This window comes from Lepidochelys olivacea, assembly GCF_965140295.1.
Source record: "Lepidochelys olivacea isolate rLepOli2 genome assembly, chromosome: 6".
Classification (NCBI taxonomy): Eukaryota; Metazoa; Chordata; order Testudines; family Cheloniidae; genus Lepidochelys; species Lepidochelys olivacea.
In genome coordinates, this window is record NC_140416.1 from 69,282,125 (window position 1) to 69,308,968 (window position 26,844).

The window sequence follows — 26,844 nt, forward strand, 5'->3', positions numbered from 1 at the left end:
GTACCTACATGGGGAACAAATATTTGATAATGGGCTCTCAGTCTAGCAGAGAAAGGTATAACACAATCCAATGGCTGGAAGTTGAAGCTAGACAAATTCAGAATGGAAATAAGGCATAAGTTTTTACAGTGATAGTAATTAACCACTGGAACAAACTACCATGGGTTGTGGTGGATTCTCCATCACTGACAATTTTAAAATCAAGATTGGATGTTTTTCTAAAAGCTTTGCTGTAGGAATTATTTTGAGGGAAGTTATCTGGTCTGTGCTATACAGGAGGTCAGACTAGATGATCACAATGGTCCCTTCTGGCCTTGAAATCTATGAATCTGGATCCTGATCTGCACTACCTGGCTGGTCACTACTGTAAAAAACCCATGTGCTGTAGACAACTGGCAAAATTATTAATCGCACGCACAGTGCTGGGCCTAGACCCCTGTTCCTTCTGCTTCAAACACACAGGCTTCTTGCCCTTTAACTAAAGAAGAATGTCCTTACTTTCCAATTGTAATAGCTGTAGTCAGCTGACTCTTAACCTGGGTTCAGTTGTAGTCTCTTTGAATCTGTTACCCTTGGGTCCCCTACATACACCCACTGCTGGGCAATCTGACTGTTTCCAGCAGGAGTTCAGCTCACTCTCAGGGTCCTTTCTGACTCTTGAGTCTAGTTATGTTCACTTGCCTCTTGTCCCTGGCAGCACTCCCCAGGTCACACCACAGTTCACTGGATGCAAAGACCCCTCCAGCATCCTTTATCCATATCAGGCTCATGGTGCCTGTCTGCCCCAAACAAGGAGGGGGAGAAGGATGGGCTAGCAACTGCCTCAGACTGAGCGCCCCTTGCTAGCAGAGCTCGCTAGCAGTCCCTGGCAGCCTCTCTGCTCCTAGGAAGGAAACAAACCCAACCCTCTAGTTTGTGTAGCCAGTCTTACCTTTTTAAACTCCACTGCTCCAGGCGGAGCACGTTCTGCAGGTGCACCTAACTGGCACTGCTGGAGTGCAGGAATGCTCGTTAGCTTATCAGTACGATGCCCATGTAATCTCAAGCTCATGACAAGAGTTAAAATGTCAACACTGTCAACTATTTCACTATTTGATCAGTAGTTCAATTGTTCTACTGTTGATCAAATCATTCAAGAAAGGAGAGGGACAATTATGAAGATCACAGAGTCTCAGGTGACAAGGACATGGTTTGTGCATGGGCTTAGGGGAGTATCACTACTCCAGTTCCCCCATTTTAACCCTTGGATTTTATGGAGGCAAATATCTTAGTAAGAGTAAAAAGAGAATACAAATAGCAACACCTGACTATAATTCACTATAAAATAAAAATGATAAAGGCTGTCAATCAATACTCAAGTTTTGGAGAAATGAAGACAAGAAGAAATGTTCCTCATTGGATAGTTGTACACAATAAGCCAAGTGGATTTATGTGAACTTTACATTTTCCTCTGAAGTTCCCAGTATTTGCCACTTTCAGAGCTTGGAGGCTGGACTGGACTGGATGGACCATTGATCTATTCTGTTATGCCAATTCCTAAATTCACCACCAGCCCCTCTGTGTTTATCATCATAGTGAGAGGCTGATACAAGGAGGGGGATGCTTCTAAATTTTGTGTCACTATATGTGTATGTTGCACTTGCTCTGTTGTTTCCAGGGGAAGCGGATTGTCAGTGAGAAACGGAGTTCAGATGGCCTCCTGAGCCAAGGTGGGGACCCAGATCTGAGCGAGGAAGAGGTGGACCACCTGGTAGCTTTCCGTAGAGGGAGACGGATGCAGATCGCCATCACCATGGACAACAAGGAAAAAGTGAGTGCATTCCAAGAGTCTGTGTCATAAGGACCGGTACTCCACCAATTGCTATTGGGCTGGAGGAGCAGAGGGGGAAAGGTTCTGGCAGCCGGTCAGTTGGAGATAGTGTTTTTTAGTAGGTTTCAAACTAGCAGCCATGTTAGTCTGTATTCGCAAAAAGAAAAGGAGCACTTGTAGCACCTTAGAGACTAACCAATTTATTTGAGCATAAGCTTTCGTGAGCTACCGCTCACTTCATCGGATGCATAAAAGTGGAAAATGCAGTGAGGATGTTTTTATACACACAGATCATGAAAAAATGGGTGTTTATCACTTCAAAAGGTTTTCTCTCCCCCCACCCCACTCTCCTGCTGGTAATAGCTTATCTAAAGTGATCACTCTTCTTACAATGTGTATGATAATCAAGGTGGGCCATTTCCAGCACAAATCCAGGGTTAAACAAGAACGTCTGAGGAACGGGGCGGGGGGGGGGGGAGATAGGAAAAAACAAGGGGAAATAGGTTACCTTGCATAATGATTTAGCCACTCCCAGTCTCTATTCAAGCCTAAATTAATTGTATCCAATTTGCAAATGAATTCCAATTCAGCAGTCTCTCGCTGGAGTCTGGATTTGAAGTTTTTCTGTTGTAATATTGCAACTTTCACGTCTGTAATCGCGTGACCAGAGAGATTGAAGTGTTCTCCAACTGGTTTATGAACGTTATAACTCTTGACATCTGATTTGTGTCCATTTATTCTTTTATGTAGAGACTGTCCAGTTTGACCAATGTACATGGCGGAGGGGCATTGCTTGCACATGATGGCATATATCACATTGGTGGATGTGCAGGTGAACGAGCCTCTGATAGTGTGGCTGATGTTATTAGGCCCTGTGATGGTGTCCCCTGAATAGATATGTGGGCACAGTTGGCAACGGGCTTTGTTGCAAGGATAGGTTCCTGGGTTAGTGGTTCTGTTGTTTGGCATGTAGTTGCTGGTGAGTATTTGCTTCAGGTTGGGGGGCTGTCTGTAAGCAAGGGCTGGCCTGTCTCCCAAGATTTGTGAGAATGATGGGTCGTCCTTCAGGATAGGTTATAGATCCTTGATAATGCGTTGGAGAGGTTTTAGTTGGGGGCTGAAGGTGACGGCTAGTGGCGTTCTGTTATTTTCTTTGTTAGGCCTGTCCTGTAGTAGGTGACTCCTGGGTACTCTTCTGGCTCTGTCAATCTGTTTCTTCACTTCAGCAGGTGGGTATTGTAGTTGTAAGAATGCTTGATAGAGATCTTGTAGGTGTTTGTCTCTGTCTGAGGGGTTGGAGCAAATGCGGTTGTATCGCAGAGCTTGGCTGTAGACAATGGACCGTGTGATGTAGTCTGGGTGAAAGCTGGAGGCATGTAGGTAGGAATAGCGGTCAGTAGATTTCCGGTATAGGGTGGTGTTTATGTGACCATCACTTATTAGCACCGTAATGTCCAGGAAGTGGATCTCTTGTGTGGACTGGTCCAGGCTGAGGTTGACGGTGGGATGGAAATTGTTGAAATCATGGTGGAATTCCTCAAGGGCTTCTTTTCCATGGGTCCAGATGATGAAGATGTCATCAATATAGCGCAAGCAGAGTAGGGGTATTAGGGGACGAGAGCTGAGGAAGCGTTCTAAGTCAGCCATAAAAATGTTGGTATACTGTGGGGCCATGCGGGTACCCATAGCAGTGCCGCTGATTTGAAGGTATACATTGTCTCCAAATGTGAAATAGTTATGGGTGAGGACAAAGTCACAAAGTTCAGCCACCAGGTTTGCCGTGACATTATTGGGGATAGTGTTCCTGACGGCTTGTAGTCCATCTTTGTGTGGAATGTTGGTGTAGAGGGCTTCTCCATCCATAGTGGCCAGGATGGTATCTTCAGGAAGATCACCAATGGATTGTAGTTTCCTTAGGAGGTCAGTGGTGTTTTTTAGTAGCATGGGAGTTACCAGGGCTAAAGATGTCTGGCTATCCTAGCTCAGAAGGAGACAAGGCCATAGGCCTTGATCCACGTTCCCTTATCTGCGATCCTAGCTCTAGCTATCTCCAGACTGGTTCAGTTCTGACTTCAGCAGATTCTTCAACATGCTCCCCAAAGGAATCTCATATGATGCTTCTTTGAGGGGAACAAGGGAAAGGGAAGGCATTGCCATGTACTTGCCTTGCATTTAAGGAGGAAAGAATGCAAAAGTTACCATCATTTAGGCCTCATGGACACCTAAAGCCAGCTTTCCACCCAGGGCCAAGGAGCAGAATATAGTCAAAGAGCCCTATCCCAGACAAACAGTCAGTACAACTTAAAAGTTAATTGGGGTAGGCAATATCCATGTCCAAAACAAACTGATGTCACCCATGGGGCAGCCCATTTGACAATTTTGTTGAACTTTTTAGATTTTGGAAACACGGACCAAATACTCTATTGCAAACTCCTTCCTCGCAAAAATGATGTATGTCAATACAAGAGAATCCACAGCCAAGCAAAAGTGTGCTTCTGACACCCTGTGCTCAGGATCATGAAAGATAACAAGAGAAAACATAAAGCTAAATACACAAAACAAGGTTGTACATAAAGATCAAAGGACTAATGCAATTTCCCTCAGTGGGACTGCAGCCAAAGTGTGCTGCTAATTGCCTCAGTTATTTTCCTGCTTTTTCTCCTCCCCACTGAGAGTTTGACTAGAGATACAGGACCCTACTATCTGTTTCTCTCTGGTTGCTTTACACTGAGCGTCATAAAAAGCAAATAAGTCAGCAGATTGAGCTACCATTGAATACTCAGCAGCGCAGGGGGTTTCCATGGTAGCACAGACCTAGTGTAATAGTTCTACAACACAGCCACTGCCGAAGGGGAATTGTCAGGGTATGTTTGGGGGATAGGGGATGTAGTCTGTGCACCGGTGTGCTGTGGCTATTCTTGCCTGCTCAAACAGCCCTTGGAGTCATTGAAAACCCAATGTATATATTAGGGCAGCCTTGAGGTTGCTCTATCTTGTGGCATGGGATTGATAAAAGCTATCTTTCCTCTCCCCCCATTCCTGCCCGAATCGTATCTCCTGCAGATCTAATAATCAGAGCCCTAAAGTGTGAGAAAAGGGAGCTGCATTCACAACACCCTATCTCCTCCCCATTCAGTGCCCTACGTGCAAGCTATACTTTGCCATAGTTAAAGCTAAACAGAGGACACTTAGAAAATTAATAGGAAATGTTTTGGGGCATGCTCATTAGGGATCATTGCTGCTTTATAAAGGGAGCTTGCCTATCAAATTCGCCTCCTCCAAAATGTAAATATATGCTGCAACTCAGTTTTCAGGAAGACTCAGTAGAAAGTCCATAACAGTCCAAAAGGCTTGGCTTTCCCTCCCCTCAAATAACTTTCTGATCACACTGTTCTACCACACTTTAAAGACAATGTTCCCAATTAACTTAGCTAACTGGGTATCCCAGGGAGAGGAGCCAACATTTCCCTGTCACTGCCTCCTATTACGCATTTGCAAATGGCCACAGTGTACTCACTGGACTTTGTCAAAATTTAATCCAGATAACCCCCAATTAATGCTTCTCTGCAAACCCTCAGGCTGTGCTGTCCTCCTCCGATACCAATGTTCATGTTTGGATTTTGAAATTGAAGCAAGTGGTCTGGGTAGGGAAGGAGAGAGAACTTTCATTCCTGCATTCTGGAGGACACGTGCGCGCGAAGGAGTGGCCATGAGAAATGACAAAGTGGGTGCCATTATCCACTCTGAGAAGAATTCCACAAAGTCATTTGGTCGCATTCACAGCTTCGCTGTGCAGCAGCAAAGTGTCAAATGCATAGGATGGGTGCAGAAAAACCAAACTGGAGCTTAAAATAAAAGAGTCTAAATACTGCACCCTAGTGTACAGAAGCAAGAAGTAGATCACTAAGCAGCGTTTAAGGGTCTGAAGGCAATGAAAAGAAAGAATTAAGACTGTTGTATGATTTCACCGTCTCCTTATTGGTGGGTTAGTGCAGCCAGGCTGAGTCCTGGACTAATGACACTGGTATGAGCTCACTTTAACAACAGAGCCACCTCTATTTATTATTGGCAGAGAGTACAGAGGCAGCTACTTCCTGAGACAGACATCCTGCCCCTGTACAAAGAGCCATGCTCTTTAGGAGATGTCCATGGATGTGCTAAAAAACACCTCAGCCAGCAAGCAAACAAGGAGCTACCATTCTGACCCTCAGAGAAGACAGAGTGGAACTGAGAAAACGAAGGTCCTAACAGAAACCACTGGACACTAGATTCTCAACCCCCTTGTGCTCATTTTAGTTAAGTAGGTTTTTTAAAATGTTTTTTTGTAGATTGACTAGTTTTTTAAATCAGCCATAATCTAAAAAAGGTGATTGAGCTGATCTCTGAAACCCTAATTTCCAATACTTATTCATTATACCTCAATCTTCTACATTCCAATCAGCCTCATGAGATTCGCCCACCTATTGGGAAATTTCCTACCTTGTTAATTATTGTTATTTGATTTGTAACATGGTAGCACCTGGAGGCCAAGCCCCAATGTGCTGGGTGCTATCCTGACATATCACAAAGAGATGGTTCCTGTCGCAGAGAGCTTAGAATCTAAGGCTATGTGTGTACTGCAGCATGGTGTGTAGACTATGGGCGTGTGACTTGCAGCACGCACCAAAGTGTTGTGCTGCAACTGCCCTGTATGGATGCCGCTAGTATGAACTAAAAGGTACCTAGTTTGCATTAATGTAGTCCTCTTCAAACAAGACTGTGTTAACATGAACTAAGTACCTATTAGTTCACACCAGCAGCATCCCCACGGGGCAGTTACAGCAAGGTTGCTACTCTGAAACCTTTTAGGTGCAGCAATTCTAACTCCTGTAGTAGTCCAAATTGCAGGGCCATGTAGACAAGCCCTAAGTATGGGATGAGAGACAACGGATTGGTATGACAAATGGACAGAGGGCGTGTCTACACTGCAATTAAAAACCCACAGCTGGCCCGTGCCAGTTGACTCGGGCTGCAGGGCTGTTTAATTGCAGTGTAGAGTTCTGGGACTCTATCACTTCGCAGGGTCTTAGAGCCCAGGCTCGAGTCCAAGCCCAGAAGTCTACACTACAGTTAAACAGCCCCACAGACAACAAGTCAGCTGGCACAGGCCAGCTATGGGTGTCTAATTGCAGTGTAGACATACCCAGAGGGAACACAAGGTACTACTGAGACAACTGCATGATAAGCAGTACTCAGCCACAAGCAGCCTACAACCAGTGAGTCACGGGACTTGGATACAGCATGATTAAAAAGAAAAGGAGTACTTGTGGCACCTTAGAGACTCACAAAAGCTCATGCTCAAATAAATTTGTTAGTCTCTAAGGTGCCACAAGTCCTCCTTTTCTTTTTGCGACTACAGACTAACATGGCTGCTACTCTGAAACCTGTCAGCATGATTAAAGCGTATAGTGTCGATGGGACCTCACCAAGCCCAATCTGTGGGATATGCGTAGGTTCCTCACTATGCTACAGATTTTAAACATGTGGTAACTAGAATCAGTTAGAGATGCAGTGCACGTGGAGCCTAAAACAACAGCTGCCCCTTGTCCGCCTTCAGTTCAGCTTGCACCCGTTGCACCTAGAAACATTTTCTGAAATGGCTGTGTCCAGCCTACACTGCCACTTCAGTCATTTCCGTTACAGATTTGGGAGGGAGCATTGTCAGCAATTCATCCATTTACTGGTGCTGGCAGGACTCCGAAAAGCCGAAGACAGATACATCTGTCTCTCCCACTCTGCCGCCGATTAATCTCCCTCCTGAGAGCTGGTGGGCATCCCGCTAACTAATAGTAAGAACATAGGAATAGATTCATTCATATGTTTTGGTTTGACAATCTCAGAGCAGTTCAGAGCGGTGAATAAATACATTAACCCATTTTACAGATGGGGAAACTGAAGCACAGAAAGGTTCAGTGACTTGTCCAAAGCCACAGAGGAAGAAAATCAGGGTCCGATGACTAGGGTGCTAGTCTGGGACTCAGGAGATTTGTCTTCAATTCCCTGCTGCCCCACAGACTTCCTGGGTGATCCCAGGCAAGTTATTTTCTCTCCCTGTCCTAGTCTCTGTCAGTAAATTGGGGATAATAGCACTTCCCTTCCTCACAGGAGCATTGTGATGATAAATACATCACAGACTGTGAGGTGCTCAGATCCTATACTAATGGGGATGGTTTAACTACCTCAGAGAGAGAGAGAAGGGAAGAGAATCCTGATTGGCAGTCCCTGTTTCTAGCCTTTAGAAACACTGTTTCCTCCTGTACCACACAGCTCAGGCGGGAGGCACAGGGCTGGCTCTGTGCTTGAAGGGGCAGCTGCATTATTTGTGTTCTCCAGTGGAGATTAAATGTACCTTTGAGCTGAGCTCTAGCAGACTGAGATTGACAGAGTCTTGGCTACATTCTGCTGATGCAGGGGGGCAATTAATTCAAGCACAGCACAATTCAATCCGCCTTTTCAGGAAGCACTGATTCAGCAGCTGCTCTTGCACTCTGCCCTCTTCTCAGCATGGTATCCGCAGGAAGAAAGCTTGTCTCTGTGCTGTCAACACTATGGTGCATGCCATGAGTGGGGGCATGGGAGGGTTTTACATGGTAAGATGGGCAGGTCTGTTCCTTTTTGCCTGCACAGCTCGAAGTGTAGAATGGTTGACAGGACAGCAGGGAGCACAAAGAGACAATGAAATGGAGATTGTAAATCACGCTGGGAGAGTTGGTAAGCACTGCTGGCAGAGTCGCTTGGCTCTCACGGGCAGTGCCTGCCTTTGAGTTTCCATAACATCATGCCATTTGTCCTCGAGCCCAGGAGCTGCTCCGCCTCACAGCATGAAATAGATATTGGGATTGCTGAAGCTTTTTAAACAATGCTTTTTGCTGTAAAGAGCCTTTTGTTTTTGTTTGAGTGTGACAGAGCTCCCAACTTTCCCTATTCCTCACACAAGGGAGAATTGTGCACATTAAAAGAGGGGGACGGCCAGAGCTAGAGGGTGGTAAAGAAGGAGGGGCCCCTTTCTATTTAGGGCCTAATCCCGCTCCTACTGACGTCAATGCAAGGTTTGCACTGAGATGATATCTGGGAGCTTCTGGCATTCCTAAGCTCACTTTGGGCAGCATTTCTGTCCCTGGATAGCATTGCCCTAGCAAAAGTGGGAAAGAAATATGTTAAACTGAATTACTGAGAGGATTCTTTGATACGAAATGCTCTATAAAATGTACAGCATAGCACAATTGATTGGGGTGCATTTAAGGGGCCTTGTCTTGAAGAAACCAGTTTTGGCCATTGCTGGTGGTCAGATACCAGATCAGATGGAGTCAGTGGTCTGATCTTATTCCCATCCAGGGAGTGGTTGCTTTTTCACATTGACTTCAAATAAACCACGATTTGAGGACTTCAATAGCTCAGACATAAGTGAGAGGTTTTTCGCAGGAGTGGGTAGGTGAGATTCTGTGGCCTGTGTTCTGTGGGGGGGGAGGGGGGGTCGGACTAGATGATCATAATGGTCCCTTCTGACCTTAATATCTATGAATCTATAAAAGACTTCTTAGCCCAAAGCCGCACAATTTCTGATGCGGTAGGTGTACTCGATCTGTCACGCATTAACAGAGAGATTGTTTTACAGACACCTCTTGTCCCATCTAGACAACCTTCCGCGCACCTTCTCTTCCACTCACAATCACGTGGACACCCTCTCCTGTTCCATTTACGTCCCCTGGACCCATCTTCCCGCAACTGGCAATAAGGCAGAACTACCTGCCTGCTTACTGGCAATCACACGCACCCACCTCCATGCCAGACTTGCCAGTTTGAATCCCACTCATGAATGCACGTCATCTCTGTGGCTCTTGCTGCAGTGGCGATCTCATTGAACTCTGTACCACCAGTGCATGTAGGTATTTGTAGCTGTCTGCCGTGCATTCCCTACATTTCTAAGAGCCTATGATTATGTGATTTGTGCTTTTTGAAAAATATCATACATGCCATCACCCCCTCCCACCTATTATATTCCTGTCTTTCCTCTTCTTCCCTTGTACATGCTTCCCTTCTGCCTGGTCTTCCTATTCCCCTGCACCAGCTGCCACAGCCCTGGTCCCTTGCTTCTATGTTCTTGCCCATGTTGGCCTGCCATGTGGTCTCCCTGCTCCCTGGCACATCCTGCAGGACAGTCTTGTCCTTGGTTCCCTTCTCTTCTGTTCCACTGGCAGCTTCTGGGGGGAGGCTGGTACCACCACACCCGTTGCTGGCTCTAGTCTTTGAGGAGTAGACTGTTGCCTTTGCCCCTTTTTCTCCTATGCAGAAGCAATCAGCAGTGGAGGCAACTAAGTTGGCTCTTCCATTTCATTTCCAGATGCTTCTGCAGATGCTCAGTCTCTTCACAGGAAGCTTCCTACCACTAAGAAAAGGAGGACTTGTTGCACCTTAGAGACTAACAAATTTATTAGAGCATAAGCTTTCGTGAGCTACAGCTCACTTCATCGGATGCATTCTGATGAAGTGAGCTGTAGCTCACGAAAGCTTATGCTCAAATAAATTTGTTAGTCTCTAAGGTGCCACAAGTCCTCCTTTTCTTTTTGTGAATACAGACTAACACGGCGGCTACTCTGAAACCTTCCTACCACTGTGTCTCAACCTGGGGATGGACCACCCCAAGTGACAAGAGGGTAATTCTCTATTCCCATTCAGTCCAGGGCTTTTTACTGAGATTACTAGCAAGGATGCTAATCCACACCAATTGTGATGGTGGTTTTTGTGGTATGAATGCCTGTCCACAAGGAACTGAACTGAGTCTCAGTCTCAATATACAGGCAGCTGAACAGATGGTGATTACTGCCAGCAGTTACCAGCCTCATCTAGATTGAGAATGATGACCTATAAGCAAAAGGCCCTTCCCCTCTCTTCCATATCCCCTTGTCCTGAGCCATCCAGTCTGTCCAGGCTAACAATGCCCACATTCACTCAGCCCCAGCTACACATGCTCTCCTCCTTCACTCTCTTGCACGCTCACAGATCAATCCATTCCTTGCTGACTCTTTAACACCCAGAGTCTCCCTCCCTCAGACAGATGCAGCACTGTGTGGAGTGGCTTGGATTGTCTAGAATGCCATCTAGAATGCCCTGTGGATGGCTCAACAGCTCTGACACCCAGTCTTGGGCTATCCAGACACTTGGTCCTTTTCCTCTCTCTGGTGGCTGTGGTGTGGAAGTTGCTTTCAGATCTCCAGGCTCTCTTTTAGAAATGAGTTTGCATGAAGCCTGTTGACATTTTGCTGGATTGAGCAAGTGACTAGAAGCTTACCCAGCCTACCACAGGGGTGTATCCTATATTTTAAGAATCAATATGGGTAAAGTGCTTACCTTGTCTCTCCTCCCAGAGAGCCGTGGGGTTGTCAACCAACAACCCCTCTGGGCCACATATAGCACAGCAGAAATCTTCATCTCTTGTAAGCTTTCCCTTAAACAAAGACCAAACAGCACCTTTCAGGCAGAATCATGTTGTCTTTTAGAATTGTACTTTTGTGGTTTGCTAAAGTCAAGTCTCCATGAGAGAGCACAGTGTGATCATGTCTCCTCCCTAGTAGGCTGCACCAGCTCTGCCACTCAAAATGTCAGCCTGGCTCTGCAGACAGTAGAGTTCTTAGAGATTTAAAGGTGCAGCACACATTAAGCAAAGGCAGAACACTTACAGAGCAAACTAGACCACAGGCTCCAACTCAGAAGCGATGGCATAACATTGAGAAGCCACATTCATAAACCTTTCACTCCCACTCACTGTTGCCATGACAGACCACAGGCTCTCCATCTTGGACTCCCCATGCTGCTGCTCTCACTGACAGGTTGACATCCCCACAAAACTCCTTGCCGATTGATTTGCAGCCAGGGAACCCACTAAAAGCCAATTGGACACTAATATGCTCTTCCCTCATGGGTGATGAGTGAGGTGGTGCTGTGCCTGTCAGCCTGAGAATGGAGCAGCAGCATGGGAAGGCTGAGCATGCCAGTGCCCACCTGTGGTCTGGAGGTGGACATGGCTCCCACGATTTTTCATCAAATGTAATCTGGAGCTGAAGTGCAATATTTCTGATGGTGGATTAAGTGGCTTTACCATAGCAACTGCCTAAGAGCCCACAGCTTGGAAAAAGTATAGGGCTGGATCCCACCCTCAGGATCTGTGCATGGAACGGATGCTGCATGCAATTCTCCCCACCATACAGAAGGAGAAATCAGCTGCCTCCATAGCCTTCCCTCAGCCCTCACAGAAAGCTCTCTATGGTGTCTGGGAATATAAAAGTGGTGAGGGCTTGAGAACTGGCTGTGGAGGACCCACATTTCCCACACCTTCATTTCCTGCATCCAGCAGAAACAGAGAAAAATTAGAGCCAGAAGCCATAGTCCTGTTCCTACAGAACATTCTCTGTCCCTCTGAGCTGGAGCACTGGGGAGCCCATGAAGAAGCACAGGGACTCCATGCACCTCACCCTGTGTATCAAGCATATGCCTGAGCTCAGTGTGGACAGCAGAGTTCCTGGCCCCTGTGCAGGTGTTTCCACAATGGGACATGATCTGGCCTGTTTGGGGGAGTAGATCCCTTTGTCCCTGGAAACTCTGAGAATCCAACTCTGCTTCACCCTGTGTGCAGAGACAGAACTGACATCAAACATGGCTTCCACTCCCACAGAAACTGATAAAATCAATTCCCCCAGCTTTTGTAAAGAGCAGCCTTGTTCTCCCCTTCCCTTGCTGTCTGTATCCATGACTTTCCCCTGGTTGCAGGATTCTGATTATTGTCAGTAGGGCTTAAGGCAAGTCTCACTGGCTGTGTGTTTGGTAGCAGTTTTCCTAAGACGGCCCTCCACGCTCTAGCATTTTTCATGGCTACATTTCAGGAGAATCACTTTATGCATTAGAGCTGTGAGCCAGCACACCCGCACCACTGGAGCATACCTGTTAATTAACATGTTACATCTTGCAAATAGGTATGTGGCTTCTGGGCGTTTTACATTGCCTTTTTATTAACAGCATTTCCCTAGGTGATACATCTCAAGTGAAACCATTTCCAGTCTGGAGATGGACGAACCGCCCTCACCGGCTCAGCTATACATGTCAGAATATGTCACCCCTCCCCACAACAGAGAGAAACCCACTGCCAAAAAGCGAAAGAGAGAAAGTGTTCCATTTTACACTGTGGATGTGGTTTTCCAAAGAACTCAGCTCCCATATGGGCATCACAATAGGTGGTCAGAAAAAATAATCCACCCGATGTGCTGAGCTTTTTCGAAAATCTGGCCCAGTTGTGGGTGCTGAGCACTTGGAAATCTGGCTCCGAGCTGTTTTGAAAATCTAGCCCCACATAACTAGGATCTGCTGCTTTTACTCACATGGACTAGCACCTTCCTCTGCAGTTACTCCATTTCAGTGGGACTACCCATGGAGTAAGGGTAGCAAATCTGACCCTAAAGAGCTTAAGAAACCATACTAATGTATCTCCTCCGATCAGGATCTGCAGATGGCATCTGCTTGATTGAGTCATATGATTTATCATCTTAATTTGAAAATAAAAATTCAATGAGATGGTCTAGACCCCAGAATGAACTCATTTAATCTTTCCTACCTGTGGGGATCTTACCAAGGGTGGGATTTGCATGTACTGTGTCAATGGCAGCATTTAAAAACAAGCCTTCTAGAGTAATACTAGCTTGAAAGATCCCAAACAAACCTAAGGTGTGGTCCTTCAGCTGCCCATCCTCTTCCTCCTGCAAGGGGGGTCCCACTGAAGTCTATTGGACTCTATGAAGGAGTGAAGTTCAAGCATGCAGATCTTTTGGCAGAACTGGGCTCCTAGAAAGGCGCAGACACATGACCCTCTCTCCTCTCCCTTCCTCCAGAGAACAGCATTTCTTCTGAAAGCCCACCCTCAGAAACACCAATGCTGCCATCAACATCTATGTGACAATTCCTACTTGGCGCATAGGCTTGAGAGGCAGCATGATCTGGTGACCGGAGCAAAGGGCTGGGAGCACAGATGGCGGCTTGAGCACAGGGGTTCTTGATCCTGGTGCAGTGACTGTCTCACGGTTGGGTGTTAACCTTTCTGTGCCTCAGTTTCCCCATGTGTAGAAGGGCAATAACATTATTCACCTCACATGGGCATTGTGTGGAACAGGGGGTTAAGGTTCGTACAGTGCTTTTAAAATAAAGTGCTGCGATAGTGGGGAGTGTCGCTAGCACACAGAAGATGCTGGCCAGAGTTTTTAATGCGTCCAAGAGACATGAAAATGCCCTCTCTGTGGCTGGACTTGCATGATCATGCCTGGCGCTAAGTCAAAGGGAGAGGCTTGGCAGCGTGGGAAGCTTTCATGCTAGAGTGGTCAGACAGAGGCTGTGATGGTGATGGTGGCAGGGTTGAATTAAGGCAGTCTGGGGCTTTCGGCACAACCCATATGGGCCCCTCATGCCCCTCCCCCACAGTGTTGTAGCACTGCCCCTCCTTGGGTTGGCAGCAGGTTCAGTTAAGATGAGTGGGGCCGTTCACATCTCTTGGAGCAATAGGTTCAAGCTGTCTGCAGACTCAGGCAGGCATCAGTTACACTTGGGGCACATTTTCAAGCTTCTCCTTGCACCCCTGAGAGATAGAAACATCATTTTAAAAACTTGAAAGTGGAGATTCTGATCTCGTCATGTAAGTTTGGGAACTGGTGTGCTAAGTGTAAGGCCAATGGGGTGCCTATGCCTTAATCTGGCCATAGGTGGTGGATTCTGTGCAACACCTGAAATGTAGACTGCAGATCACTGATGTGTCCCCAGATGCTCAGGGCTTCTTGAATCAGAGCCCAGATACTGAAATAACTCTGAGCTTTACTGATCATGTCAGCACTGAGTGAGTATTCACACAGTTCTCTAACTAGCTAATGTCCTCTCTCACTGTACTGCCCCCTGGGATGGCTCCTCTGGGAGCAGAGTCTTTTCCACAACAGCACACGCAACACCTTCCTAATTTTATTTCTGAGCGTCCTTTCAAACTCTATTAGCCAATTCTGATCCCACTCTCCTTGATTGTGCTGTGTAACTCCAAGCAATTTCAGTTAAGGTGCTCCAGATGCTATGTGCTATAGAAACTTGGCTGGAAAGTTTCACTGGAATGCCACTTGATTTTCATCAGTGTAATGAAAGCAGAATCAGGCCCTATAGTTTCAGCATTTTAATTAATTCCTCATCACCCTTTGCCTTGTTTCAATAATATCCTCTATGGCATCTAAGAGTTTTGTTTGTTGTCTAAAAATCGCACTAAGCAACTAGCCAGAATAGGATTCCTGTTTTCAGCTCAGACATGACTTCACATTTATCATTTATCAGAGTTATCATTTCCAAGCTGTTTGTGCTGTGAATTTGCTCTTTATATTTTTGTTTTCCTTTCATGTGCAAAACTCAGGCGAGCTGATGGCCTTGGGGCCACACGTGACTTTCCAGTAACACTCCCATAGAGGATTGGGTGCAATTTTGGAAATCCCTTGGCTACGATTTTGCCTTTCCGATGCCGTGCCACTCCCGAGGGGGTTGTTGGTCTCCCTGCTGCAAAATAACAAGTTGCTACATCCACGTGGAATTTGTGCAGTCAGCCCCTATGCGGCCAAAACTGGGGGTGACCGCAGTGATAAATGCTGTGTCATTTGGCAGCAAAATGTGCCAAAGATCATGTGATGCAGCAGCAAGCAGTCGGCAGCCGAGGCAGCTCGAGTAGGGATGCAGCTGGGGGCAGTACACAGAGCAGGATGTTGCGGCTGTGTCATCGTCATCAGGCCAGTGGGGTTTGCTGAAGTTTCTTCAGCTGGTGGTTCACCCACTGGAGCTGCTTTTTCTTCGCACTGGCAGTTCTCCATTCCAAACGCTGGTTGGTAAGAATGAGGCAGCGATCCAGGGATCCCACAGTTTGTGTGATTCTCCAGTGAGGGGATGCAGGATCATTCCCAGTTAGGCAGCAGGGTCTCATAGCAAAGAACAGATACAAGTGAGGAACCTTTACCTTCCTGAGGTTCAGGGCTTGTCTACATGGGGAAGTTATTCCGGAATAAGGCAAGGGGTGGATTTAAGGCAGTAGAGCTGTTCCAGAGTAGCTCCCCATGTGGCCACTCTTGCTCTGGAATAGCTCCAGTGCTTTAAATTCACACCTTACCTTATTCTGGAATAACCCCCTGTGTAGACAAGCCCTAAACCTGTCCCAGCCTTCACATGATTGCTGTTTATAATAGTGGAGTCTGAGGAGTTGAAAGGTAGGGAGAATAGGAGAGGCGCATCTAACAAGCGCCCTCTTTCCTGCCTGCCCTTCCTGTTTTATTTGACAGGCACAAGAGATTAACATTGAAAGAAACTGACACAGGAGGGCTGATGGTTTTCACACTCCCTGCTACTCTTGCAAGTGGGTGCTAGCCTCCCTCTGCTGTATACTGTGCTCCCGTCATAAGCTTCCGTGAGCATGACACACACGCGCAGCCGTACACTCTATGATTCTGTGACCTGAGTTTTTTCTTAAAGTCTTCCCCCCTCCCCCACCCCATGCTGTATGTCCCTGCTGCTGCCTGGCGGCATTAAGAAAGTCATGCAATTCCCTACCCTACTGCCTCCCCACCGAATGTACTCTCTAAATGGTACTAGCAGTATGTTTCTACTTCATGAAGTTTCCAAGCTCTGATTGTCCCTGGAGTAGGTTTCAGGAAACAGCACTGGGTCTCACTACCAAGCTAGAGTTGTGAAGGAGCAATGTGGCAAAGCTTGCGCTCCTATCGGAGGTTACCAGCTGCTCCATTGGTGTCTCTTGCAAGTAACACTGCACCAAGTGACACTGCAATTTGCCTTGGAGAAGGGCACGTTTCTACTTTCCTAGTTAAAAATAAAGCACAAGTACTGCAGTCCACAAGTGAGAGGGAAGAGTGTACAGGGAAGGAAAGAGGCAGGAGAGCTTCAGGACTGCGCTGGGGCTAGATGGAGCAAGTAACAACCAGTGATCAAAGAGAAAAGGGTGGGGGTGGAAGGGCACCACAAAAACAAAATGTCACACTGAAGGAACCAGCAGGAACTGCCTCCTCAGAAGGACAGTCTGAGAGTCAGGAGCCATGAATTCAATTCCAGCTCTGCCACAGACTTCCTTTGTGCCCTTTGGCAAGTCATTTAACCTATCCCTGCTTCAGACCCCTGGTTTCTGATGATAATGATCAGTGATCTCACAGGGAGACTCCGAAGCTAGTCTTATTTACCCACAAAGCACTTTGACACCCTGTCATTGAAGGCCCTATAGATGTGATCTGTAATCACCCAAGATGGCAACAAAAGGGTAACAGGCAGTGGAGGCAATGCAGTAGAGAATAGCGCTCGTTACAGTAAAACAATTTAACACCAAAGGGATCCCACGGGTTGAGCTGACTTCAGGCCCTTCATGGAAGAAGGGCTTAAACTGGGTGGAGTTTTCATGATCGAAGGAGGGGTGCCAGGGCTCCTGTATCAGTGTTCAGGGGGGATCCCCTGTGATCTTTGCCAGCCTTGTCCATAGCTGACTGTATTTGTCAGAACATGTACTTGCAGTGGGCCAGAAAACTGTCTGTTTCATTTGCTTAATGCTTTGTCCATGGTTCACTAAGAGTGGGGAGGGTAACTCCAAGGCACCATCTCTGCCGCAACGGTCTGGAGATCTGTTACAATACAATTCAAGGTAGTGAGATGGGACCTAATTGTGTCCCTCTAAGGGTATGTCTACACTACGAAATTAGGTCGAATTTATAGAAGTCAGTTTTTTTGAAATCGGTTTTATATATTCGAGTGTGTGTGTCCCCACAGAAAATGCTCTAAGTGCATTAAGTGCATTAACTCGGCGGAGCGCTTCCACAGTACCGAGGCAAGCGTCGACTTCCGGAGCGTTGCACTGTGGGTAGCTATCCCACAGTTCCCGCAGTCTCCGCTGCCCATTGGAATTCTGGGTTGATATCCCAATGCCTGATGGGGCTAAAACATTGTCGCGGGTGGTTCTGGGTACATATCGTCAGGACCCCGTTCCCACCCTCCCTCCCCCCGTGAAAGCAAGGGCAGACAATCATTTCGCGCCTTTTTTGTCTGCTGCCAGCCAAAGATGTAAAGGATCGATGGAGTGGGTCAGAACAAGACATAGACCAGATTTGTTTTGGACTCATTTTCCTCCTCCCCTGTCTAGATCACACTGCAGTCAGTCACAGAGAAGGCGCAGCGAGGTTAATCTAGCCATGTATCAATCAGAGGCCAGGCTAACCTCCTTGTTCCAATAAGAACGATAACTTTGGTGCACCATTTCTTATTGGAACCCTCCGTGCAGTCCTGCCTGAAATACTCCTTGATGTACAGGCACACCCTTTGTTGATTTTAGCTCCCTGAAGCCAACCCTGTAAGCCGTGTCGTCAGTCGCCCCTCCCTCCGTCAGAGCAACGGCAGACAATCGTTCCGCGCCTTCTTTCTGTGCAGACGCCATACCAAGGCAAGCATGGAGGCCGCTGAGCTCATTTTGGCAATTAGGAGCACATCAACCACCACACGCATTATCCAGCAGTATATGCAGCACCAGAACATGGCAACGCGATACCGGGCGAGGAGGCGACGTCAGCGCGGTCCCGTGAGTGATCAGGACATGGACACAGATTTCTCTGAAAGCATGGGCCCTGCCAATGCATGCATCATGGTGCTAATGGGGCAGGTTCATGCTGTGGAACGCCGATTCTGGGCTTGGGAAACAAGCACAGACTGGTGGGACCGCATAGTGTTGCAGGTCTGGGACAATTCCCAGTGGCTGCGAAACTTTCGCATGCGTAAGGGCACTTTCATGGAACTTTGTGACTTGCTTTCCCCTGCCCTGAAGCGCATGAATACCAGGATGAGAGCAGCCCTCACAGTTGAGAAGCGAGTGGCGATAGCCCTGTGGAAGCTTGCAACGCCAGACAGCTACCGGTCAGTTGGGAATCAATTTGGAGTGGGCAAATCTACTGTGGGGGCTGCTGTGATGCAAGTAGCTCATGCAATCAAAGATCTGCTGATATCAAGGGTAGTGACCCTGGGAAATGTGCAGGTCATAGTGGATGGCTTTGCTGCAATGGGATTCCCTAACTGTGGTGGGGCTATAGACGGAACCCATATCCCTATCTTGGCACCAGAGCACCAAGCCGGCGAGTACATAAACCGCAAGGGGTACTTTTCGATAGTGCTGCAAGCTCTGGTGGATCACAAGGGACGTTTCACCAACATCAACGTGGGATGGCCGGGAAAGGTGCATGACGCTCGCATCTTCAGGAACTCTGGTCTGTTTCAAAAGCTGCAGGAAGGGACTTTCTTCCCAGACCAGAAAATAACTGTTGGGGATGTTGAAATGCCTATATGTATCCTTGGGGACCCAGCCTACCCCTTAATGCCCTGGCTCATGAAGCCGTACACAGGCAGCCTGGACAGTAGTCAGGAGCTGTTCAACTACAGGCTGAGCAAGTGCAGAATGGTGGTAGAATGTGCATTTGGACGTTTAAAGGCGCGCTGGCGCAGTTTACTGACTCGCTTAGACCTCAGCGAAACCAATATTCCCACTGTTATTACTGCTTGCTGTGTGCTCCACAATATCTGTGAGAGTAAGAGGGAGACGTTTATGGCGGGGTGGGAGATTGAGGCAAATCGCCTGGCTGCTGGTTACGCGCAGCCAGACACCAGGGCGGTTAGAAGAGCTCAGGAGGGCGCGGCACGCATCAGAGAAGCTTTGAAAACCAGTTTCATGACTGGCCAGGCTACAGTGTGAAAGTTCTGTTTGTTTCTCCCTGATGAAACCCCCCGCCCCTTGGTTCACTCTACTTCCCTGTAAGCTAACCACCCTCCCCTCCTCCCTTTAATCACCGCTTGCAGAGGCAATAAAGTCATTGCTGCTTCACAGTCATGCATTCGTTATTCATTCATCACACAAATAGGGGGATGACTACCAAGGTATCCCAGGAGGGGTGGTGGAGGAGGGAAGGAAAATGCCACACAGCACTTTAAGCACAGCACTTTAAAAGTTTACAACTTTAAAATTTATTGAATGACAGCCTTCTTTTTTTTGGGCAATCCTCTGTTGTGGAGTCGCTGGTTGGCCGGAGGCCCCCCCACCGCGTTCTTGGGCGTCTGGGTGTGGAGGCTATGGAACTTGGGGAGGAGGGCGGTTGGTTACAGAGGGGCAGCAGTGGCAGTCTGTGCTCCAGCTGCCTTTGCTGCAGCTCAACCATACACTGGAGCATTCTGGTTTGGTCCTGCAGCAGCCTCAGCATTGAATCCTGCCTTCTCTCATCACGCTGCCACCACATTTGAGCTTCAGCCCTGTCTTCTGCCTGCCACTTACTCTCTTCAGCCCGCCACTTACTCTCTTCAGCCCTCCACCTCTCCTCCTGGTCATTTTGTGCTTTCCTGCACTCTGACATTATTTGCCTCCACGCATTCGTCTGTGCTCTGTCAGTGTGGGAGGACAGCATTAGCTCGGAGAACATTTCATCTCGAGTGCGTTTTTTTTTCTTTCTAAGCTTCACTAGCCTCTGGGAAGGAGAAGATCCTGTGATCATTGAAACACATCCAGCTGGTGGAGAAAAAAAAAGGGACAGCGGTATTTAAAAAGACACATTTTATAAAACAGTCGCTACACTCTTTCAGGGTAAACCTTGCTGTTAACATTACATACATAGCACATGTGCTTTCGTTACAAGGTCGCATTTTGCCTCCTCCCACCGCGTGACTACCCCCTCAACCCTCCCCCTCCCCGTGGCTAACAGCGGGGAACATTTCTGTTCAGCCACAGGCAAACAGCACAGCAGGAATGTGTCCCTGAAGAAAAGCACCCTATTTCAACCAGATGACCATGAATTATATCTCACTCTCCTGAGGATAACACAGAGAGAGAAAGAACGGATTTTGGTTGAATGCCAGCAAACATACACTGCAATGCTTTGTTCTACAGTGATTCCCGAGTATGTGTTACTGGCCTGGAGTGATAAAAGTGTCCTACCATGAAGGACGAAATAAGGCTGCCCTCCCCAGAAACCTTTTGCAAAGGCTTTAGGACTACATCTAGGAGAACCGCAAATGCCAGGGCAAAGTAATCCTTTCACATGCTTGCTTTTAAACCATGTATAGCATTTTAAAAGGTACACTCACCAGAGGTCCCTTCTCCGCCTGCTGGGTCCAGGAGGCAGCCTTGGGTGGGTTCGGGGGGTACTGGCTCCAGGTCTAGGGTGAGAAACAGTTCCTGGCTGTCGGGAAAACCGGTTTCTCCGCTTGCTTGCTGTGAGCCATCTACAACCTCCTCCTCCTCCTCATCTTCTTCGTCCCCAAAACCTGCTTCCGTATTGCCTCCATCTCCATTGAAGGAGTCAAACAACACGGCTGGGGTAGTGGTGGCTGAACCCCCTAAAATGGCATGCAGCTCATCATAGAAGCGGCATGTTTGGGGATCTGACCCAGAGCGGCTGTTCGCCTCTCTGGTTTTCTGGTAGGCTTGCCTCAGCTCCTTCAGTTTCACGCGGCACTGCTTCGGGTCCCTGTTATGGCCTCTGTCCTTCATGCCCTGGGAGATTTTCACAAAGGTTTTGGCATTTCGAAAACTGGAACGGAGTTCTGATAGCACGGATTCCTCTCCCCAAACAGCGATCAGATCCCGTACCTCCCGTTCGGTCCATGCTGGAGCTCTTTTGCGATTCTGGGACTCCATCATGGTCACCTGTGCTGATGAGCTCTGCATGGTCACCTGCAGCTTGCCACGCTGGCCAAACAGGAAATGAGATTCAAAAGTTCGCGGTTCTTTTCCTGTCTACCTGGCCAGTGCATCTGAGTTGAGAGTGCTGTCCAGAGCGGTCAGAATGGAGCACTCTGGGATAGCTCCTGGAGGCCAATAACATCGAATTGTGTCCACAGTACCCCAAATTCGAGCTGGGAACGTCGATTTAAGCGCTAATCCACTTGTCAGGGGTGGAGTAAGGAAATTGATTTTAAGAGCCCTTTAAGTCGAAATAAAGGGCTTCACTGTGTGGACGGGTGCAGGTTTAAATCGATTTAACGCTGCTAAATTCGACCTAAAGTCCTAGTGTAGACCAGGGCTAAGTGTGTTAGAGAGCTGGACTGTCAAGACTTTAGCCTGGATACAGGGACATGGGCACATCCTGTTAGGAGTACTAGTACCAATGTAGGATCCAGATCTGTAGTTTTTCCTAAAATAGTATTTTAAGTTTGGCTTGCCTGTTTGATTTTTAATATACATACATTCTTACTAATATGTGTGAACAAAGGGATCCGTACTAAGGACAAAGACAGACACTGTATATCTTGCTTTTGCCTAAGCCAAATGGGTTTGTTAGTATAATGGGACCAAATAAAAGCAGTGAAAGTGTTCCTGGGCATGGTGGAAGTGTAATATATAACCGCACACTTAAGAACTGCCTCAACTCCTTATCTCAAGGCAAGGTCAAGCAACCAGTCAGAAGGGGCAAGGGAGGGTTGGGGGGAAAGATAAAACACTAAAAGACCAAAAAAATGCCTGCCCCTGACTGTAGCACAACCTCACTCCTTACCCCTCCCATGGGGTACAAAAGGGGTGGAATAAAGACCCTAGACCTACGACCCCACAAAACAGAACATGACCATAAGTTGTAAAGGGTGGAACTGTGGGTGTGCATTACAAGTATAATTTTGGCTGCTAAGAAGAGGGAAGTAGGAAACACTGGAAAACAAGGCTCTGCGGCATCAAAGCTTTGGGACACATGTTTGCTGAAAACTAATCCCAATAAACATCGCATTGCCTGCACTTCTGGTCTTCTGCTTTCTGTCTGTGTAACAAGAACCAGGGGAAAGAGTAAAGGAAAAGCCCTCCAACACCTCCCAACTTTACCATAGCAACATTTAACCAGATTGCAATTGGTACCCTGACTCTACTACAGAGCCTCAAGGCTATTTAGGCACCTAACCCCGACTGAAATACCTTTGATGAACTGGTTTTTGGTGCTTTAAGCTTTCTCTAGATCAGCTTTCCTCTTTGGCAGCATGGTGGAGTAGAGAGATCAACGGGAATGTGTCCCCTTTTGCTGCTGTCCTTCTTGCGTCTTGGTGCCCCATTTTCCCTTGCTAGTGCCGGTTTGACTCAGTGCAGCAGGAGCCAACTTTGTCTCTTCTGTTCGCCTTTTGTCTCCTGAGAAATCCCTTTTGGTTTTGCACAGTTGCTCAAAGGCCTGGCACTAATTTCTCACTCTAGAGTCCATGCACAATCGTGAATCATGTCTCTTCTGTATCCCTATAGGTGGATGAAAGAAGAACAGTGGAGAGGAGGCGATCAGACACTGACAAGTATCCAGAGAGTGAGCACAACATAAAGGTGAGAGGGGTCCTTGGTGCTGATTGGTGTTCATGCGAAGGGGGTGGTGATGTAGTGAACTGTAGGTCCTGATTGTCAGAGGGACTGACCATCCACAGCTGCCCTTGAAGTTAATGGGAGCTTTGAGTGCTCAGCCTAGCTGGCAATCAGCCCTCATGGCATTCTTGGTAGTGCCTGTCTTCATCCCAGTAGTGACTGCTCAGGTTCCCTTGAGTACGGAGTGGTACAGGGAGTCCTCTCCTTGACTGCCTCTTTCACCACCCACCCCATTGTAAAAAGAAAAGGAGGACTTGTGGCACCTTAGAGACTAACAAATTTATTTGAGCATAAGCTTTCGTGAGCTACAGCTCACTTCATCGGATGCATTCAGTGGAAACTACAGTGGGGAGATTTATATTCATAGAGAACATGAAACAATGGGAACAGCCCCATGCCAAAGGAATGGACAAGCTTGTTCAAAAATTAGAGATGGAAAAGATGGATTGAGTCACCTGGCCCATCCCCCCATCGATGCAGGATTGTGCTCCAGAGTATTATCCAGAGCTTTGTCCCAGCTGGCTTTAAATTATATGATCATGAGGAAAATGCGAACTACTGAAGAACCAACATACCTTTTAACTGTATGGATTGTTTGGGAGCATTAGTGCTGGAGCAGTTGTTAGCCTGCTATGCAGGGCCCAGTGTACCTTCTCTCCAGTCACCAAAGGTTTCCCTTGCCTTTGTCCCTCTCCTGTGCTGAGTTCTCTGTGACGATGGGCAAAGTATAAATGCCTAGACTGATAGAAAGGTCCTGAAGCACGCAGCTTTGTGATGGCTGCCCCAGTAGAGATTGGCTCCAGAGTGACATAAGGTGGATTTCTACAAAGAATCTCCAAATCGTGCGGAAGTCCTTTTCCTTAGTGATAAGCCAGACTACGCATTTTTACTGTATCAGCCAGTTTGACTTCAGCTCTATGACCCGAGATTTGTCCGAAGAGAGTTGTACCTGGAAATAAAGCAACATTTCCTAATTTTCCTTCTGGTGAGTTGGAAGGTCCTTTTGCCACGTCTTCATTCTGGGATGCCTTTGGCCCTTCGCCTTCTCCCCATGGTCTTTTCTTTGTGATCACACTCGCACTCACCTCAGACTGTGTGAAATGGAAATCCAGTGAGGGTTGAATCCTATCTCGGTGTTGTTCAATAGAAGGGCCAGCAGAGGGTACTCTAAGAACAGCATGAGCATAAACAGGTGAATAGCATCTTTTCGCAGAGGCAGGGAACAAAAGGCAGAGGTGGCTTTCCAGGCCAGCGTGCCAACGCTGCTGCCAGAATGCTTGCCCAGCCACAGGACGAGTGCCATTGCATTAGCTGTTTTCTCTGTGGCTATCATTTGCTTGTGGGTTGAAAGATTCAGGCTGCATTAGCCACAGTCCATTGCTTTAGCAGGAGCTGGCCAGGGTTGCAGTAAATTAAAGTTTGTGCCTTCCTGCTGGCTGTTTAATGCAAACCCTGGAGGAAGCACTGGCTCCCCTGATATCAGACACTCTTAATTAATGGAGCACAAATTGAATAGCTCCCGTTCCCATGCGATTCATTAGGAGAACACAGATGGGCTCCGAAGCATCAATCCCAATTGCACCCAGCAGAGTGGCAGAGGGCTGCCTGATTGGACTCCCACTAGGTCCAGCAGACACAGCTGCGTCCAAGCTGAGCAGAGCCCTAGGTTGGTAAACAGCTCCTCACCCTTGCATTTGACAGGCAGCAGATGTACATCTTCTCTTTATTTACCCGATAAACAGCACAGATACTTGGTGAGAAACACGCCATCTGACAGCTGCAACACCTCTGTCATTCACTGGTTTGGAGCCGCCAGCAATTTTGCTAGAGGATCCAGTGACAAGATGGACGAAGGCTCTGCCCTTCCACCTGTGCACAGCCGGGATCAAGTCTTATCTTAGGTCTCCCATAGAAATTAATTTCCCAGATCTTGCCTAATCTTCATGTGTGTGTCAGGTGGCAGGGCTGTCAGTCTCTGCTCAGGAGAGGTGTCGGGGTCATCATAGGTCAGGTCTGAGAGGTGCATTGGCAGCTGGGGAAGCTTGCACAGAGCCCGCCTGCACCATGTATGCCTCACACTGCTGCTGCTGTTCCCTGCTCTCCTGAGCACTAACCCCACTCACCAGCCATGGCATGCCCCTCGGGATGTGCATTAAGCGGTTAGGGGAGGGGCTGGAAGCTGCAGGGAGTGTTTCAGAACGACCTTCTTCTCAGTCTAAGAACAGGGCTTCTAGGACCACAGCCTGGCATTCCTTTGCCCAAGAATGGAGGGCTGAGCATCTTTCCTCCCCTCTTGCTCCTGCACGGGCTTGCCGAGTCCCTGACTCCCTTTGGTAAAGAACTAATGAGCTGTTGCTTGCTCCCTCCCCCCAGTCTCCTTGCACACGCAGGTGGGTCTCCTTGGCAACAGGTTTTTCAGTCACTCCTTTTCCTCCAGTCTATTTTGATCTGCAGTGAAATGCTAGGGAGATTAATTCCTGTTTTGGAGAAGGGTGGAAGGAGAGGGTGGGCTTTGAAGGTGGGAAATGTGGAGTAGTGAATTATCCACCAAAAATTAACATCCCAGGACTCGTTTTGTGCTAAGCTATTCACTCTATTAGCTATTCAGCTATTATACGACTCTACTTGATAGCAGGCTATGGTCAGTTGGTTCTCACTTCCAGTACAAGACTGAATTTGGTTCCTTATTCCCAGTTCCTTAGGTGTGGTACCAGTTCCTTTTTCATGGGTCCCAGTTCCTTATTCAAAGGCCAAATCTATTTGAAATATATTCATGTTAAGACTCATTTTTTAGAAATGTCATCAAATTAATGTGTTTGAATGTGATAAAGAATTAAAATACTAATTACTTAATTATTTATTAATTAAATAATCAGATAAGGAGCTCGGATTTGAGTGTCTGTACATGACAAAATAGGTCTTGGGTCACCCCAGATGACACATCCCCACAGCCAACAGACTGTTCTGAAGGATCTGGGACATACTACTTGCCGATCTGAAGCTTTGTTCCTGCACATGCTGCCATCTGTTAGGTCTTGTCCCACTTCCATATTGTACATAGAGCTTAAATAAGGAAGAGGGTTTTGACAGACTGTACATGACATAACGCATCTCAGGTCACCCCATGTGCCATCCCATCCCCTGTGACCGTTATTTCATGAAGAGATGTTATGCCACTTCCTTTCTTGTCTGATAAATATATTACCCCAGTTTTTATTTTGTTAGTTAACATGGGAAATGCATGTACAAATCAACAAAAAGCCATATGCAATCAGTTTGTTACAAATCCAGTTATAATGTTTTCACAGAAATTATACGATAGTTAAAAATGAAGACGTGTATAGGAACATTGGTTTGTTGTTAGATTAATTAAGAGGAGGAAAAATGGCTAAATTTATCAACATTTGTTTAACTGTGTTACAGATATAAAAGCATTTGTTATTGTTTTGTTCATTACACAACAAATATAAAATGAACACAAGGCTTGAGCTCAGTGAGCTCCCAAATAATCTTGTTTATTAACTACATGCAAACATGCAAGGCCTAGCTTAATGCATACTGCTGTTCTGAGCGGTTTCTGATAGCTTTTAAAATA

At 47.2% G+C, this 26,844-nt stretch overlaps 1 protein-coding gene and 1 long non-coding RNA gene across 6 annotated transcripts in view; one reads left to right on the forward strand and one right to left on the reverse strand.

Annotated features, from left to right (window-relative positions):
• CCDC9B (coiled-coil domain containing 9B) overlaps window positions 1-26,844 on the forward strand; it is a 152,571-nt gene that overhangs the window by 73,319 nt on the left and 52,408 nt on the right. For all 5 annotated transcript variants that reach the window (XM_084630649.1, XM_084630651.1, XM_084630647.1 and 2 more), the window contains 2 exons: window positions 1,658-1,810; window positions 23,139-23,213. In XM_084630649.1, the coding sequence (XP_084486775.1) occupies window positions 1,658-1,810; window positions 23,139-23,213 (228 nt within the window). The remainder of the gene's footprint in view (window positions 1-1,657; window positions 1,811-23,138; window positions 23,214-26,844) is intronic.
• On the reverse strand, window positions 21,448-25,469 carry LOC311521923. The gene is made up of 3 exons (XR_014712000.1): window positions 23,825-25,469; window positions 22,824-23,132; window positions 21,448-21,611 (listed from the first exon to the last, which is right to left on the reverse strand). It is a non-coding gene; the product is annotated as an uncharacterized lncRNA (long non-coding RNA).